At 40.7% G+C, this 18,160-nt stretch overlaps 1 protein-coding gene across 1 annotated transcript; it reads right to left on the bottom strand.

Moving 5' to 3' along the window:
• Positions 1 to 438: 438 nt before the first annotated feature.
• On the bottom strand, positions 439 to 16,745 carry LOC308097118 (stromal interaction molecule 2-like). Its single transcript, XM_080444715.1, has 12 exons — positions 16,361 to 16,745; positions 11,351 to 11,481; positions 9,260 to 9,371; positions 8,669 to 8,780; positions 8,084 to 8,199; positions 6,967 to 7,144; positions 6,254 to 6,431; positions 5,246 to 5,407; positions 4,909 to 5,009; positions 3,640 to 3,896; positions 2,795 to 2,981; positions 439 to 2,632 (listed from the first exon to the last, which is right to left on the bottom strand). The coding sequence occupies exons 1-12, from the start codon at positions 16,527 to 16,529 to the stop codon at positions 1,333 to 1,335; spliced, it is 3,003 nt and encodes a 1,000-aa protein (XP_080300841.1). The 5' UTR covers positions 16,530 to 16,745; the 3' UTR covers positions 439 to 1,332.
• Between the last annotated feature and the right edge of the window lie 1,415 nt (positions 16,746 to 18,160).

The raw sequence follows: 18,160 nt of genomic DNA, 5'->3' as shown, positions 1-18,160 counted from the left end.
GAGTCATGAGATATCAGCAGACTTGCTATAATAATAATTCAGTGCACATCCTTGTCTAGAACTTCCAGCGGAAAACATTATGTCGTAATGGCTTTGCTTTTAAGACTCAAAAAGAGTCAAAAATAAATAAATAAATAAGCAAACCAAAAACATTATCATTAGGAGATCTAAGGACTGATTAACGTGATATATCTCAATATATCTCAATTCTCTATTATAAACTACACTAATCTCAAGCTTGTAAACAATGAAATTGAAAATAATGATAATAGTAATATTTCAAAATCATAAAGCATTGAAATGTGCTCATTCAAAATCATAACCACTCTAAATGCTTTTAAGTCAAGAAGAAGAAGTAAGATAAGCTGCAGGCTATTACTTAATCATCTATACTACTCTCTCTCTCTCTCTCTCTCTCTCTCTCTCTCTGAACCAAAGCTCAATTAATTTACTAAGCAAAAGGTTTATAAACATTCTTTCAAACATATGTTAAAAACAAGTTTTCAATTAGACTAAACAAATAATACATATTGGGAAAATAACATTTCCCAATATGAAAAGTAAGGCTAAAATTACATTTTAAGCACTATTTCTGTTAAACAGAAAACACCTTTCAAAAATACTTTGCTTCAACCAGAATATTGCAATGCAAGTATCTAAATAGGCATGGTATCTATTCTCTGTCAACGTAAGACTCAACGAAGACAAAGATGTAGCTTCATATTATATAAAATATATCATATAAAAAACATATATCACTTTCAATTAAACTGGACATCCCACTTGATTATTCGGGTGGCCGTAGCTTGGTGGGAAGAGAGGCCATCTCTCCCACGGTAATCCCAGTACTATACATACATGTCCAAGTGTCCCCGACACTTAACTTAATCAGCTCCTGCTGATAACTTATCATGACCATCTGAGCAGCCATCAGCTCGGTGAAGCTGAAACAGAATTTCCCCGGTGGGATAAATAAAGGTGTACCTTTTCTTATGTTTCAAAAACTTTCCATCAAATAAAATGTCCGCATATTTCAGCCAGACTACATTTTTCATGTGTGCCCAGTTCCATCTCTTCTTTCAAATAAAATTCATAGAGCATCAGCATCCACCGTGCTCTACTTTGCCTCTTTTGATGTCATTTGAGTCATGTGATGTGACATGTTTACAAACAGCACAGACTTTAAAAAAGAAAAACTAATTCCAGCTTCAAGATGATGTCTGTCGGTACATTTTCATGTCCCTTTTCATGTCACATACTCCAACAAGGTTATTATCCTTGAGAAAAGTCCTAGTTTCACACAAAATATAAAAACAAAATCACGCCTCAGATTCAGAGTTTCTGGAGACCACTTTGAAGCCTTTCTGTGGCTGAATCTTTTTTCTTTTTGAACAGGCTCTTGAGTTTTGAAGACTTCTTGCTCTTTTCTTTATCCTTGCTCTTTTCCGCTCTACTCTCAGGGGGTGATGTATCGACGGATGGGTTGGCAACCCTCTGCGGTGGTAATGGTGGCTCTACCTCTCCCCTCATAACGCTCTGAGGCAGGTTGGGTGTTGAGGCAGACAGGCCAGTTGGGATGGAAGCCATGGACATGCAAGACTTCTCCAGGATTCCATCGTATACAAGCTGGTTTAACGGGCCGGGGTTGAAAAGCTCAGAGGATGTTTTCCGTGGTGCAGTGGAGTCCATGGTAAGGTCGGGCTGTCCGGTACGACCCGAAGCCGAACTTGATTCAGATGCTGCAGAGTCCTCCCCCAGCATCCTCGACATAGGAATTTCCATGGCAACGTCAACTCTGTCACAGGAGATCTTTCCTGTAGGTGTGTCAATGGAACTGTCAGCCATATCTCTGGAGATTCTTCTTCCGAGAGAAGTGGTGGGCATGTCAAGTTCATCTCTCAGTATTCTCCTGTTTGCCGCAGGTTCTAAGCCCATCTCCTGCTTCTCTCTAAAGACCTTACGGGAAGAGGGATCTATGAGCGCTTCCATTTTCTCTCTGGGTAGCATCGTTCTGGAGGGACAATCTGCAGAATACTCCTGTTCATCTCTAGATAACCTTCTTGTTGGGATTGAAGCACTCTCAGTCACTTTGTCCCTTGGCATTGCTCTCATAGGAGAATCGAGTTGAGGTTCTCCTTTATCCCGACCAAAGTTTCTAGAACCTGCGTCCATAGACATTCCCTTTGGATCTCTGGTCATCCTCCTGGACAGTGAGTCAAATGGAGGCTCAAACTCATCTCGGAGCATCTTTCTTGAGGCAGTGTCCATCGAACCCCCCATCGTGCTTCGGGATATCTTTCTTCTTGCCATATTTACTGGTGCGTCTAATTCATTACGAGGCATCTTTCTGTCAACATCCAATGATAAATCACTTCTATCTTCATATATATTCTTTGAGGCAGTGTCCATCAAAGCCTCCTCCTTGGATACCATTGTGAATGGAGAATCTGCAGAATCTATAGATTTATCTCTCACCATCTTCCTGCTTGCAACATCTGCGGAAGCCTCTGTCTCCTCCGCAGAGGTCTTACGCACAGGACATTCAATGGAATCCATCTCCACCTCATCACGATAGATCTTGCGAGAGGACAGGTCGATGAAGTCTGTGTCTGGAAACATCTCCAAGGAGTCTCTGCCAATGACAAAAATAGGAGAAAAAGAAAAGAAGAAGGAAGGTAAGATGAGTGTCTGTCTGTGCAGCAATCATTACAGCACAGCAATGCTGTAGTTAAAAGCAGCACAATTTTACAGCAAAACATATTTGTCCCAAAAAGCCTTGGGCTGCAGGACGCACTTTCTCTTATGACTGTAGACGAACACCGACTCCTCTTCCTCAAAGCAGGGGAGCGGGGCTCGCATGGGGACCAGAAGGTCAGGGTCAGTAGAGATCATAGAGATCGAGGGCTGGGTCACGACCCCTGACCGGCGTGAACGGCAACTGGTGGAACCCTGAGTCCGAGGGGAGCGCTTCATCGGTGGAACTGGAGTAAAAGGCAAAAAATACATGGGAAAAAAATGAATATTTGTTTTTCCTTTCACCGCTTTAATGCTTATGATCAATTCCAAAAGTGTATCTTACTAATATATTGCTGTTACGTTAAAAACAATAAACAGTCCCATACTAAGTCCCATGACACTGACAATATAAAGATTTCTTCTTCATAAAACAAGAGTGCAAAATAGGGGTGTGCCGATAATTTCCCGAAACGATACGATACGATATTGGGCTCACAACTTCGATACGATTTCGATACGATACGATACACACTTTTTTATTATAAAAAATATATGGGGGAGAAAAAAAGCAAATGCAAACAAATAATTCTGTTTTTGCATTATCAGACATGCAAACTTGTAGCTTTTCAGCTACAATAGCCGTTTTGAATCCAAATAGGGCAATAGTGTGACACCTGACCCGAAAAAAAACAACATGTTGTCACCCTTTTCACCTCGGGGCTGTTTGCATGCCTGATTATTATTATTGTAAAAGAAATATATATATACGATATATTTTTTCTTCCAAAACGATACATATCGTCACGAAAACGTATCGCGATATATATCGCGGGACGATATATCAGCACACCCCTAAAGATTTTCCTCACTAGCCTCACTTTAACTGTCATTTGTGTTACCCACCTGGCGCCTGTGGTATAATGGGAGACACAGGTTCAAAGGACAAATCCTCCATAGATCCATGGTCGGAGCTGTGGCTCCTGGAGTAAGACGGATGAGCTATCCTGGCCAAGAGAAGAGCGTTGGGGTCTGAGTAGAGTTTGGCCGTGAGGTTTGTCAGACCAGCGTTCCTGATGAGGTACAAGCCACAAATACGCTCAATCTGCTGCCAGCGATGGAGGCGTTCTCGAAGGCAGGCCGTCACCTCACACAGGGAGTTTCTGTGGAGCGCACAGAAGCATTTATAAAACAGCGGTGCACAAACCTGTTCGACAATGACCCAGAAATACTGATCCGTGCTTGTCGTGACCAACCCAATGTAGTATTTATTGACATGATAATTTATTGACAAGTAATTGTTTGACTGCTGACAACGGCCATGTTCTTTTTTTAAATGGTAAAAGCTAATGAAATGGTTGAGGTTACTGAAATTAATAGAAGACAAAGTTAATAAAATGTGTAGCAAAACAATAGATTTAATGTTTTTCAATGCTTCATCAGTAAGAAACAGAAAAAATAAATACAAATAAAAATGCAGATTTCTTTGGTAAAAAGGCATCAACATTAGTGTACTGAAAATAGCCTGGTGAAGTAAAAGTGAACAGGAAACTTAAAAAGGGCATGAAAGTTTGGTCATCGTTGATAATCTACGCGTGAAAAACATTCTAACGGTACTAGGTATAAAGGTAGCTATTTCCATTTTGGCAAAGGAGACAGACCATCGTCACACTAGTCAACATGCTCACAAGCTCCAGTTTGTCAATGTTCTGAAGGGCTGTGCAAAACAACACGACACACCTGAGTACCGCCATATTAGTTTTCACAATGCTGAATTATTATCGAGACCCTCATATGGATATGTATCCCGGACTTAATGTTCTCTGGCACTACATTGCGGAAATTTTTCTCTGTTTATCTCTGTTATGTTTCAATATCCAACAGGGATGCTTTCCAAAGTCACGGTCCCAAATGGCAATCACAACACAAAACACATCAATATCTTGAAATACTCTCAGATGTTTCGTACATGCATTATCATTTTCATAGCCGTGGCAGAGAGGCATGTCCCTGTCTGCTGTTTGTGTTCCATAACCCAGAGGGACTGATGCTGTTCATGTGCAAGGTGCTTAACCCTGAAAACACACCAATACATACATTTACTTCTCAGTCCTCTCTCACACACACACATGCACACAAAAACATCCGACACAACGGACATTGTGTCCAACTAACTTTGCCTCCAGTATCTTGTGGTCCACCTGATCCAGAGAGGAACTGTGAGCCACATGGAGTGTCCCAAACAATGAACTCCTCTTCTTCTTGATCTTCTCTGCCTGGATACAAGACATAAAGGACACCATTACACATCTTTTAGCCTCTCACTTCATAGACTAAAGCGATAAACACATTTAATAGATTTATAGACTGATAGATAAATACACAGATAGACAGATCAAGAGATACAGATAGACATCTATCTACCTATATATATATATAGATACAGTACAGTGCAGACAGCCAGACAGCCAGACAGACAGCCAGACAGACAGACAGACAGACAGACAATTACCTCTTCTTTGGCACTGCCCAGTTGTAGCTCAGCGCTGTGCTTCTTGATGTTGTAGTACTGGACCTCTACCTCGTGTGTCAGCTGCAGCCACAACTGGAGGGCTTCCGTTGCGGTCCAGCTAGCTTGCATGTCTTTCTCTGCCTGCTTGAGAGCTCCACGAACCTGGGGGATAATAACACACCAGTCCAAATGTCAGGGGCCTCTGGATTGATCAAGTATTCATCATGTGCTGACATCAAAGAGGTTACTCAGCAGTGTGGTAAGAAGAACTACTGTAGATATCGCCGCTGACAGGCAGCCACCTTGTGTGTCCAAAACCATAACTTTTCAGGGAATGCAAAAAAAGAACTAGTTCCAATGGATACAATATAGTTATTATTGTAAAACCCACAGACCACTTTCAACCTGGCGTCTCTATTTTAGGCATGTTGTTTAAATAAAACATGTCAGAATCTTTCAGCATACTTTGAGCTTGTAGATCGGCTACTTTCGCTACTTTTGGGCACTAATTTACAAAAAATATATTGAAAAGTTTAAATATTGAGAAAAAAGGTTTCTATTCAACAGTGACGATATGGTCTTGAATAGGGTCTGTGGTCTTATAATCATATTTTAGGAAAATAAGTTCTGTGCTACTGTTAATGAGCCTCTACAGCAGTGGTTCTCAAACTTTTTAGGTCAAGATGTTTGCCCGGGACTCAAACTAGCGTTTCGAGCTTGTGGATCTGCTATTTTCACTACTTCTTAAATGTTTATTTTATTTATTTTTATTTTATTTATGAAATACTTTTGAAAAATGATGGAATTGTTTTTAATTGATGAAAAGTTGTGATTTGTTTGTTTAAACTTTTAAATAATATGTGTGTATTTTTTTATGTAGCTAACGGAGAAACAAAAGGGGGATATTTACTCGCGACCCATAAATATTGGTACCACGACCACGATAAATATTGGTACCACGACCCAAACATGGGTCCCGACCCACTGTTTGGGAAACAGTATGGCTACCTGCTCCAGCTCCTCCTCAGCATATCTGAGCCGACTGAGTTCACTGACTGCTCCCCGTCTCAGTAGATGCAGGCGGTGCGCCTCCTCCTGGGCGCCCATGATCTCGTCTCTCATCTTCTCCTCCAGGTTCTGTTTCTCCTCGGCCACGTTGCGCTTCTCCTCCTGGGCTTGCTCCAGTCTAACACAATGAAACAATTCTTTTGAGTGCAGTGGTGGAAGAAGCACTTGGATATTTTACTTAAGTAAAAGTAGCAATACCATAATATAAAAATACTCTGTCGCAAGTAAAAGGCCTGTGTTCAAAATGTTACTTGAGTAAAAGTACAAAAGTATTGTCATCAAAATATACTTAAAGTACCAAAAGTAAAAGTACTAAGATGTTTGAAAATAGCAGATCTACAAGCTCACAACGTGTCGCATATTTTCAAATAGCCTGTGTATAAAATAGGGCTGAAGTGGTTAATGTATGTTTTATAATATAATCATTTATATCTGCAAAGTAACTAAAGTTCGCAAATAATTGTAGCGGAGTAAAAGTAAAAAACTGGAAAAACTCAAGTAAAGTTAAAATACGTTAATAATTGTACTTAAATGCAGTACTTGAGTAAATGTACTTAGATACTTTACACCACCGCGCGCACACGCACACGCACACACACACACACACACACACACACACACACACACACACACCCACACTACAGTATACTCACTGTTCCTGTAGCTCTCTGAGGCTCAGTTCGGCTGTCTGTAGACTCTCCAGGTCCTTCATCATCTTGGTGATGTGGACCTTGCTGGACTTGCTCTGGGCCTGAGCGAACCAACAGCCTCCGACTCCCATCACCACGGACACTATCAGCAGCAGGTCCTTCATGTAGTTATGAGGAGGACCTAAACAGGGGAACAGGAATTCAACTTCATTTTAGACCAAGATTTTTGCTAAGTTGTGTCAATGTGTGTGCTTTAAATTCAAGATAGAGTTTAACCCATTAAGACCGGGGACGCATCTGTGTCATTTTAAGATTTCTTTAGCTATTCAAAAATAGCAGATATACAAGCTCATAGCGCGGCACCGAGTGCCGCGCTATGAGCTTGTATATCTGCTATTTTTGTAAAATCGTGAAAATTTGTGCAAATCTTTGAATATACATTTATTTTTTAAAGCGTTAGGATTTAGAAAACATTTTTGTTTAATCGGCCTCAGGTCTTAATGGGTTAAAGCTCCACCGTGTAACTTTTTGTGTGTGTGTGTGTGAGTTAAAGTGTAATTGTGGCTTTATTTGGTCTCCCTGCTCTTCTATTGAGAAATGTAGACCCTGTGGTAGGGTATGGCCACTACTGGTTAACAAGTGGTACTGCCTGAAGGTCCAAATTCAACATCCCCACTGAGTAAGTAGGTGTGGTCTATCAGCTCAATATGAAACTTACACATTGCAGATTTAACAAGTGCAATGTCTGAATCGTAGATTCCTTTGTTCAAATGGATAATTCCAGCCAAATTGTGCTGTGTGTATATCTCTAAATATAGATTCAAATCTAATCCAAACAAATCAGCCCATTGTTAACAGAGTGAGGAAAGGCAACAGACAGAGGACAGTAAGGTTGCCTATGAATTGAATACCAAGGCCCTCATTGGAAACAAGTCCGCAAGGACTTTTATGAACGGACCTGTTAGACAAAGTATTTTAAATGTAACTGTGCTGTTTTACATTTTTTGCCTAATAAAATATTCAATCAATCAAAAAAGGTAAAGCCAGGTTAAAGTGAAACTGATTAAATGAAGGTAGAAGGGTAAAGAAGGTGAAGAAGTTCGAGTGGTGTTCTCCTTACGTGTGGGTGGTCCAAACAGCACCACATCCAGAGCTTTGATGCTAAGCTTCTGTTTGTCTCTCTGGTCCTGGACCTTGAGGTGGCCGCTCAGGAATGAAGGTTCTTGGGCGGCAATCCTACACACAAACAAGTGATATAGTACCATGCTGCCCGAGCAATTTCCCCCCTGGGAACTAATAAACTTCTACCTTACGACACATAATGGATTTGTTTCTACCATGTTTTTTGTGTGAATTTAAAGTATTTGAAACATTGCATGGCTGTATCGGTATTTTGGAGCTTATTAGTAGTTCAAGTAACGGAAATGACTCTAACTTAATTAATATCATAGATTACTAGTCAAATGCGGACCATGCAAACTCAAGCAGGCAGTATTTTGACATGAAGCAAACATTAACATTGACCAAACCCTTAACCAAACTTTAACCAAATAACTTACTGTAACCACAACAAAACCAATGTCTCAGCCTAACCAAATCTTTGGAACTGAAAATTACGAATACTGCTATTACTTTTTGTAGGTTATCATGCTAAAAGCTGTGCCTTCTGTATAATCATATGCATTGGCAATAGTGTTGCCCTCACCTGGGGAGGGTGTTTCCATTGACCCTGAAGTCTTTGAAGTTCCTTTCATACTGTGGCAACTCCACAAAATCCTTTAGCCAGCGAAGCACTTCCTCTTGAGTCCAGTTGTGAACTGAGAGAAGAAACGACAAGGGAAAGCCACATGAGAGATGAAAGTGTGAGAGGGAATTGCTAAATACTTTGGACAGTCAGAGACACGGTTTCACACTCACCTTTCCCTACATACATATACTACACACACACACACACACACACACACACACACACACACACACACACCTAAGTTCTGACCCTAAAACAGCCTCTTGAAAAGTGAGGACTAGAAAAATGTCTGAGGCAACTTTCCCTAACTGTCTATCCTTGTGAGGACAATTAGTTCTAATAAAGATACCAGTACACACAAACACGCACGCACGCACGCACACACACACACACACACACACACACACACACACACACACACACACACACACACACACACACACACACACACACACACACACACACACACACACACACACACACACACACACACACACACACACACACACACACACACACACACACACACACACACACACACACACACACCTTCAGACGACTTCCATCCTCTCCAGAGCTCCTCTATAGTGATATGTTGATCTTCTCTGTGCAAGTGGCTGTGTTTGTTGGTCTGCTGCTGCTTCATGTCCTCAATGATGAACTACATGACATAAAGAGACAGACAGTGACAGGCAGAGAGAGAGAGAGAGAGAGAAAGTGAGAGAGAGAGCGAGAGAGAGAAAGTGAGAGAGAGAGCGAGAGAGAGAGAGAGAGGTGTCAAAGTCTTCATCAGCCATTTAACTTCGATACATAAGGTTAGAGGTCACAGAGAGACAACATTAGCCGAACAGATACTCGACTCGGTATTGAAAATAAATGAGCTGTTGCAAAGATTTTATGTTTAAACAAGTGATGGGTCGCACTCAGAGTTAGTTTCTTTTATTTCTCCATGTCTTTACAAGAAAGGACAAACGTTTCAGCTGTCCAGCCTTCGTCAGTGTCAGATGTGGTAAGATTAAGATTTTATGTTCTCATGTTTCGATGTAGGAAAAGAGTGGATCTACCCCACGTTCATTCAGCATTGATGTATAATCATGTTGGTTGTATACTTTATATCAGTTGTTGTCAAGATGGGGTTCTGGGACACTCTGGGTTCCTTGAGGGGTTCAGAATAGACCTTTACAGGTCTGTAACTCTGAGAATGTAATAAATAGACCCTTATGGGTCAAGTTGGTTCCATTTGTACGCTCTCAGAGTTATGGGGGTCCTTGAAATTAAAGAGTAGGAGAACCACTGCTGTGTATAAATGTGTGTGCATTTGTGAGTAAGTGTGCACAAGGAGGCTCCCTGGGTGTGTTTTGGAATGTGTCCTTGGCTGTAAATGGAGTCTTCATGTGATGGCTGTAGAAATCTAATGGCTGTCTTCGGAGGAACTGTTGCCCCTCCCTTCCCGTCTCTATGGTTACCGCAACCCGAGCCGTGGGATAGTGTATCCTTGGAAGACATTCTGGAGCGCCATAACATTCTGCTGGAATTCTGAGTTTACAACCAATCCTACTAATAACTAGGGGTCCATTCACACTCTGGGTAAAACACTTAATCACTCTGGACTGGAACCAAAACATGCAAAATATCAAATTGCATGTCCACATGCACAAATACATACTTTTGCACGTGTGTGATAAGCTGAGGCATCCACTTTCACAGCCAAATAGACTCTTTCACACCAAGAGCTGGTTTGCCCTACTAACAACTGGACAAATCTTAATGCGGTTTGACTTACACTGGTTCACTAATTAAAGAAATAAATATATAACATGTCAATTTCAAAAACACTCTTACGTTAGATCTGCTATCTGAACTGAAAACGTTTGCCTTAAAGCGATTATTCACTCATATCTAGGGACTATTTCCAGCAGCACATTATTTATTACACTTCTCTTTTCCTTAGAGACAGCAAAACGAAACAAAGTTTAATATATTCATTGTCTTTTTGTGTTTGTTCATTCTTTATCTAATTTTCTGACACAAATAATGAAAACTGTGCAAATGCCAGTTCAAGCATTTTTCAAGAACTTATGAATAAATATAGGACTGGAGCCTCAAAACAAATGGTAGACGTAAACAAGATTACTCTGCTGCTATCCTTGAAGTAGCATTCAAATGTGGGATCAAATCAAAGCACCTGTTGTCACACATCTGTTAGTCTGTGATATTTTCCTCTCTGTCAGCCCCATAACACACTTCCACACTTCCACACTTCCACACATCTATGCAAGCACACACGTACAGTACATATGCACACACAGAAAGAGACGTGCGCACACACACATGCCGAGGCTATTACAGTTATAGCTAAAACTAACAAAAGCATTATTTATGCCAGATAAAACCAGATAACAAAAAAAAGAAAACAAACACGCACGCACGCACGCACGCACGCACGCACGCACGCACGCACGCACGCACACACACACACACACACACACACACACACACACACACACACACACACACACACACACACACACACACACACACACACACACACACACACACACACACACACACACACACACACACACGCCTCTGTTGACATAGTAACCGATGCTAAGTTAAAAGAGGAGTGGGTTTGTGTACCTCCACACTCTCCTCCACTTCAATCCCTCCATCCTGGTCATCGTCCATCATGTGGTGGATGTTCCTCAGGGCCTCCAGGCTGTAGCGGTCGGCCTCACTCGTACAGTGTGGAGACACCATCATGCATGGGTCTGCACAGTCCAGGGGAAAAGGCAAGGAAAAGGTTGATGGAACTTTTCTTTTAAGAGGATTTTGACGTACACCAGTCAGGTGCAGGATGAAAATAATATTTATTTATGCATGTTTATTGCATATTGCACAGGGTAAAATCCTCAGTGTTCATTTAACTCTGAGTGTTAAGAGTAAACATTTATGGTGCAGTCATAATTTGGAATGAACGACGAATGAGAATAACCTCCCATCCCTCCTTCCTTTTATCAGTGCAATTCAACAGAGGGAGACATCGAAACACCATTCTAATCCTGCATGGGCAAAATCATTACTACTCTATGGATTCTAAGCTGAATGGACGTGGTTGGTTGACTCCCTGAAATCATATAGGTCGAAAAGCATCAAAACATTTTCTGATTTCTCATACTCGCTCCCTATGGGCCGAAGTCCAGACTGATACCGGGGAGGAGCGCGAGAGTGAATCCGCGTTATCAGTCTGGCCAATGCCAGGCTACCTTGCAACTACTTGCAACCATTATCTCCATTATCTCTTATATAATATAATGACATTTTCAAACTAGAAAATGTGCTCCTCGGAGCACAGGTCTCCGCCAGTACTGTTCCTGATTAATCCTGTCTTAACTATTTATATTACATATTGTCACGTGTCACTTGACCAATGTTAGCTTCGCTGATGGAAGACACACCTATTTATAGGTTTTTATTTCGTCATGCGTCTCGCTAGCCAATCAAAAGCATTGGTGACAACATATTGTCACGTGTCACGTGAAGCTTGACCAATGTTAGCTTGGCTGAGACGGGGGGACACACGGAAGGACAAGAACGAAAACATACTCTCCACCTCTGGCGGAGACAATAAAAACATTTATCGTCACCATAATTATTAATCCCACCAACATTGTAACAAAATGATGATTTGCTGAGTTCTCTTAGGTATTTGAAAGGTTTTGTATGTGTGCACATACTTAACTGTACCTATTTGCTGTATGGGTGTTCACAAGTATAATATGATGACTGAGCACTCTAAATGCAGTGGTTCTCAAAGTAAGGTCCGGGGATTCCCATGGGCCCTTGAGAGGGTTCCAGTCGGTCCCCAGGAAAATGAGGAACCATTTAAATGTCACTATTATTTCAGAAGTTAGTCCAATGAGAGCATGTATAGGAATGACTGCTCAGTTCATAGGTAACCTCATTCCCAGTTTTATCTACATCTCATGAGAAGATAAAGCCTGGAAAAGAACTACTGCCATAAAGCGTCTAACTAAGTACACACATACATGGCTACATGTTGTCCAGCCAACCAGAACTTCCTGTTGTTCTGGTTTGACACTTTCGGCTGGAGTTCTTGTCCAGCCTATAGATCATAGGTTTCACTCTCCCCACCTACAGTATACCGTAGAGACAATATCATATTTACTAAATCTGATCTAACAACATAAATCTTCGCTTATGGGGGTCTGTGTCACAAAATATTTTGAAATGGGGGTCCACATTTTTGGTGTCATTTAAATGAAAATGTTGCAAACCACTGCTCTAATGTATGGTATTTCCAGCAGCCCTCTAGTTTAGTCTCATAATTATTGGTGAGTCAGAGTCGTTTTCCTTCTCGGTGACTCATACAGTTAAAGGGGTTGTGGTTCAAAGGTCTGTTGCTAAGACCCACTGCCAGCCAACAAGGTGCAAAATGTGATTTTCTTTATATTCTGATAGTAGGCTAATCATTGCTAGGGTGTTTGTTCAGTAACAGGGGTCTTCCCAATCTCTCCAGCTCTTTAGTAAACAAAAAAAAATGCATTTTCAAGTCGGATACCAATTTTATCCAATCAGGGGATAGAACTCATACAGGATACAGGATAAACAAGTGATGACACAAACAAATTAGCAGACAAAATTGGAACACTATAAATTTTAAGCTGATAAATGGATACTCTCTCTCTGGATGAAATTGGCAACCCACCTGAAAATGTATTTTCTATTTACTAAAGAGCTGGAGAGATAGGGAGACCCCTGTTACTGAACAAACACTCTGTAGCACTGATTACTATCAGAATATAGAGCTTCAAGTAAATAAATAAACAATGTATTTTTAAAACAACAAATCACTTGCGCTACCTTTAAGTATAGGGACAATTAGCTAGCCACTGTTTGATTAAAGTCCGCCCATAAGGCTAAAGTGGTAGGCTAACATGATTTAATCCAGTAAAATGGACCAACACTAATTTGATTGAAGTGTTGCAATGCGTCACGTTTGGGTGGGGGGGGGAGGGGGGGGGTCCAGAAAGAAGTAAACAACCGTGACATTGCTGAAACAAATGTCACAAAATGAGATAGCTGACTGCAATAGTCACATTTCTGTACTTAAATTAGCAAAAGTAAAAGTAGCCCATAGACTGCCCATTGCAGAAACATACACAGTATATCATGTTATTGTCTATAACTATTAATAATGAATGTGTTCATGTTCACCACTTTAAAGTTGCAGCTGGAAAAGGTGGTACCTAATGACTTCATATACAGTACTTAGGCCTAGGTAGTTTAACTACTAGTTTGTATTAATAATCTAAATCTGCAAAGTCACTGAAGCAGTCAAATACATGTAGTGGAGTAAAAAGTACAATATTTCCCTCTGAAAGGTAGAGGAGTGCGCTATATGAAGTAGCGTGAAATGGAAATTACAAGTACAAGCAAGCACCTCTAAATGTAAGTATAACTTAAGTATAATGCACTTTATTCCATTCCTCCACTGAACTAGGATGTTGCACTCAATAGCCTCCTCTGCCCATCCACACTAGAATACATTTTTTGCACCAACATGGGCCCCATGCCCATGGAACGGAACTAAACATCAATCCTAGTCTTGGACCAAGACTGACAGAGATTTATTTTATCGATTCTAACATTTGTGTGTATGCCAGAATCGATACAAAAATAAAATATCTGTCAGTCCAAAGCTAAATCAATGCCATGGTTGTTGATAAAACATGCATTTCTCAAGAGGCCAACATTTCTCACCAGTGATGAGAACCCTCAGCTGTTCAATCAGTTGAGTATGGAAAGGGCCAGAGCGCGTCTAGTGTGATGTGATGTGTATTGGGTTATGTCCCCATGGGACCTCGACATTTTTATCTCGTGGTGCAGGTAAGACGAAGATGTCAGTGACTGAATTTGAGGCACAAGCCCAGTGGTGTAAATCTACTCAAGTACTGTACAATTTTGAGGTATTTTTTACTTTGCAGGAGTATTTCCAATTTTCATTATTCTTTACTTCTACTCCACATCTCAGAGGCAAATACTATACTTTTACTCTACTACAATTATTTGAAAACTTTAGTTACTAGTAACTTTGTAGATTTTGATTATTATTACAAAACATACATTACCCACTTCAGCCCTACATACATTTCGGCCATTTGAAAATAGCCGATCTACAAGCTGACAATGCGTCGCAATGTGAGCTTGTTAATCTGCTATTTTCTAAAGATTTGTAGACATTTTATACATTTGAAAACTTGGGACATGGGACATTTCTCCATTGATTAGAAATTGATAATTCAAAATATGCTCCTCATTGACTTACATTGTACAGTGAAACGGCTCTCATAGTCACTCTTTTAGCATGTAAACGAACACAAAGAAATCTGATTAAGACAATAGAACATCAACAAACCCAGTATGTTTGTTTTTTTTAATAAAAATGTCAACTTCCTGTTGATTTTACTATTTGAAGATCAGTTCTGGGTTTTCTTCCTAATAAAAATAGCTAAATCATTTTTATAAAAAAAAAAAACAGTACTGGTTGATGCTCTATATTGTCTAAAACAGTGACTTTGAGAGCTGTTTCAGCGTACAATGTAAATCAATGAGGAGTATATTCAGGATTATCAATTTCTAATCAATGGAGCAATCATTTTTTATTTCTTGTCCACCTTTGGAGTTGCATCATGGCAAGGTAACTACACAACATAAACCTCTACCAAAGTGGTCTTGCCCTTTAGGTAGATTTTGATGCCAATACTTTTGTACTTTTACTCAAGTAACTTTTGAATACTGGTACTTTTACTTGTAACAGAATATTTCTACATTGTAGTATTGATACTTTTACTTAAGTACAAACTGTGAGTACTTCTTCCACCACTGGTTGAGTATGGAAAGGGCCCGAGCACATAGCCTAGGGGTGTGTCTAGTCTATTGATGTGATGTGTATTGGGTGTATTGTCCCCAGGGGCCTCGACATTTGATCTCGCCCACAGGTGAAGGCCCGAAGATGTCAGTGACTGAATTTGAGGCACAAGTCTACCTGGACTGAACGTGACCTACAGTATTTTGATGTATTTTTACTTTACTGGAGTATTTCCAATTTTCTGTACTTTTCCTTCTACTCCACTACATCTCAGAGGAAAATATTGTACAACACAACAATTATTTGAAACCTTTAGTTAATTACTTTGTAGATTTTGATTATTATTACAAAACTTGTAGATCTGCTATTTTCAAAAGATTTTTAAACATTTTAAAACTTGTAAAAAGAGACATTCTGCAGAATGAGTAGGCCTACTTTCTACTTTTGGTACTTCCTTTTTGATACCAATACTTTTGTACTTTTACATTTTGTACATTTTGAATTCCAGACTTTTAATTGTAACTGAGTATGTCTACATTGCAGTATTGATACTTTTACTTAAGTAGCCTAATTATTTTGTAGTAGGCCTACTTTTTCCACCAGTGGCTGTGATGATGTGTATTAACGGCCATAGACCTTATGCTATGACCCCATGGGACCTCGACATTTGATCTGGTCCTGCAGGTGAGCCGAAGATGCCAGTGACTGAACTAGAGGCACAACAAGCCTGAACGTGTCAACGTGACCCTTTGACCTACCTGTAGGGCTGAACATGGTGCTTCCACCGGGGGGGAAGGCGCCACCATGGTATCCTCGGTGGTCGTCAGTATGGTGGGCATGGCTATCCATCAGTATACCCTGCCCGGCTACAAAGAGGGCACAGCGGCAGAGCAGGAGCCCGACCGGGGACAGCAGCATCATCATCATGGCGGCGGGCAGACGGACCTGATCCTGTCGGGTCTCTCTATTAACCAGGAAGGATCAGGATATAGGATCCACACAACAGATGGAGTAACCGCTCCAAGTTTAACGATGGGCCCAGCGCCCAGCGCGTTACACGATCTGGGGTTCTATTAACGGCAACCCCCCCCTAAAGACTAGCAGGCAGCTGAGAGGTTGTAAAATGATAACAGGTTTCGAAACTTTAATATAATTGTTTGCACGAGAAATATATACATATATATATATATATATTAGAACTTCAGAAGTGTTTGTTATGTTTATGTTTATTCAGCTTTCAGCGTGATCACAGATGTTTAAAAAGACAGACCTGTGCCATCAAAAACACTGAATTATTTTGCCGATTTACAATATAAAACTTAAAATCCCAAAAAATGCAATTGCCTATCTAAAAATCCAATAGCCTAAAACCCCAATTTTTTAGAAAAAAGTGCTGAAAGTTTAGAGAATTCGTCATGTCATCCACAGGGAAGGCTTTGACCGGCTTTGCGGTTAAAACTCAGATCGACCTAAACGTGAGAGAAAAAAATAATCAAGACATCCATGAGCATTTAAATTCCATATTGGCACAGCGGTTCCATATGATCCAGATTCCATGGAGCGCAGATCTTGAGCGCAGTAGTTCTATTGTAGTCCCATTCATAACATTGTAGTTTAGGATACATGTAAAGTGCATGTTCATGGTCCGTAGAAAAGTGTAAACAAGTGTGGCATTTGTTCTTCTTCTGTTACCGTTTCCAGAACAACTAAAGTGTGTCTCTTTGGTCAACTAGCAGATAGTTGACCATAGACTAGCCTGATCCTACAGAACCTGGAGCTGTCCGTACACGTTCCTCAACTCATCCCTTCCCGAACGGAGCGTGTAGCAGGGTTGCCAGATTGTGTGACAGAGATAAGGAACCAGGTCTATGAAAACGAGCCCAAAAGAAGCGAGTAGGCTAAGGCTATTTGAACATAGCCGATCTACAAGCTCACAACCCGTCGCGATGGGACGCGTTGTGAGCTTGTAGGTCTGCTATGAAGAAAAAAAATGTAAGAATATTTTCAAATGCACAAAATCTTGTATGGGGGACTCTGGCACAAAATATTTTCAGAAGGTTGGTTGGGTCTACTATATATATATATAAATGTTGTGGTTCTTGACTTGAAAATGCTTGAGAAACACTGGTTTAAACAACATTAGCCCAAATAAGCAGCTACACTTTAGAAACAAGCCCGAAAAACTGCAAACCAGCAATATACTCACAAGCAACTCTACAGAAAAACAAGCCCAAAGTCGCTTATAATAAGCGGACATGGCAACACTGTTGTGTAGCTATGGTAAAAGGCCGGCCAGTGACGTCCATGCTTTTCCGGGAGCCGCAACACACACATGCCCCCCTCCCCCTCCCTGCCTCCCCCCTCCCCCTCCCCCTCCCCCTCCCCCTACACCTCTCTCTCTCTCTCTCTCTCTCTCACACACACACACAGCAAAGTTTTTAAGTATCTACATATTTCGGATTTGGATGGATTTAAAATGTTTGGTCAGCTGCTGCTGCCAGGCTACAGTATATATCTGGCTTGCCTACAGAGACACGTTTTATATTGCTACATAAACG

The sequence above is a fragment of the Gymnoscopelus braueri genome (genome assembly GCF_963280865.1).
Source record: "Gymnoscopelus braueri genome assembly, chromosome: 2".
Lineage (NCBI taxonomy): Eukaryota > Metazoa > Chordata > Actinopteri > Myctophiformes > Myctophidae > Gymnoscopelus > Gymnoscopelus braueri.
This window is presented reverse-complemented; position numbering and strand designations above follow the sequence as displayed.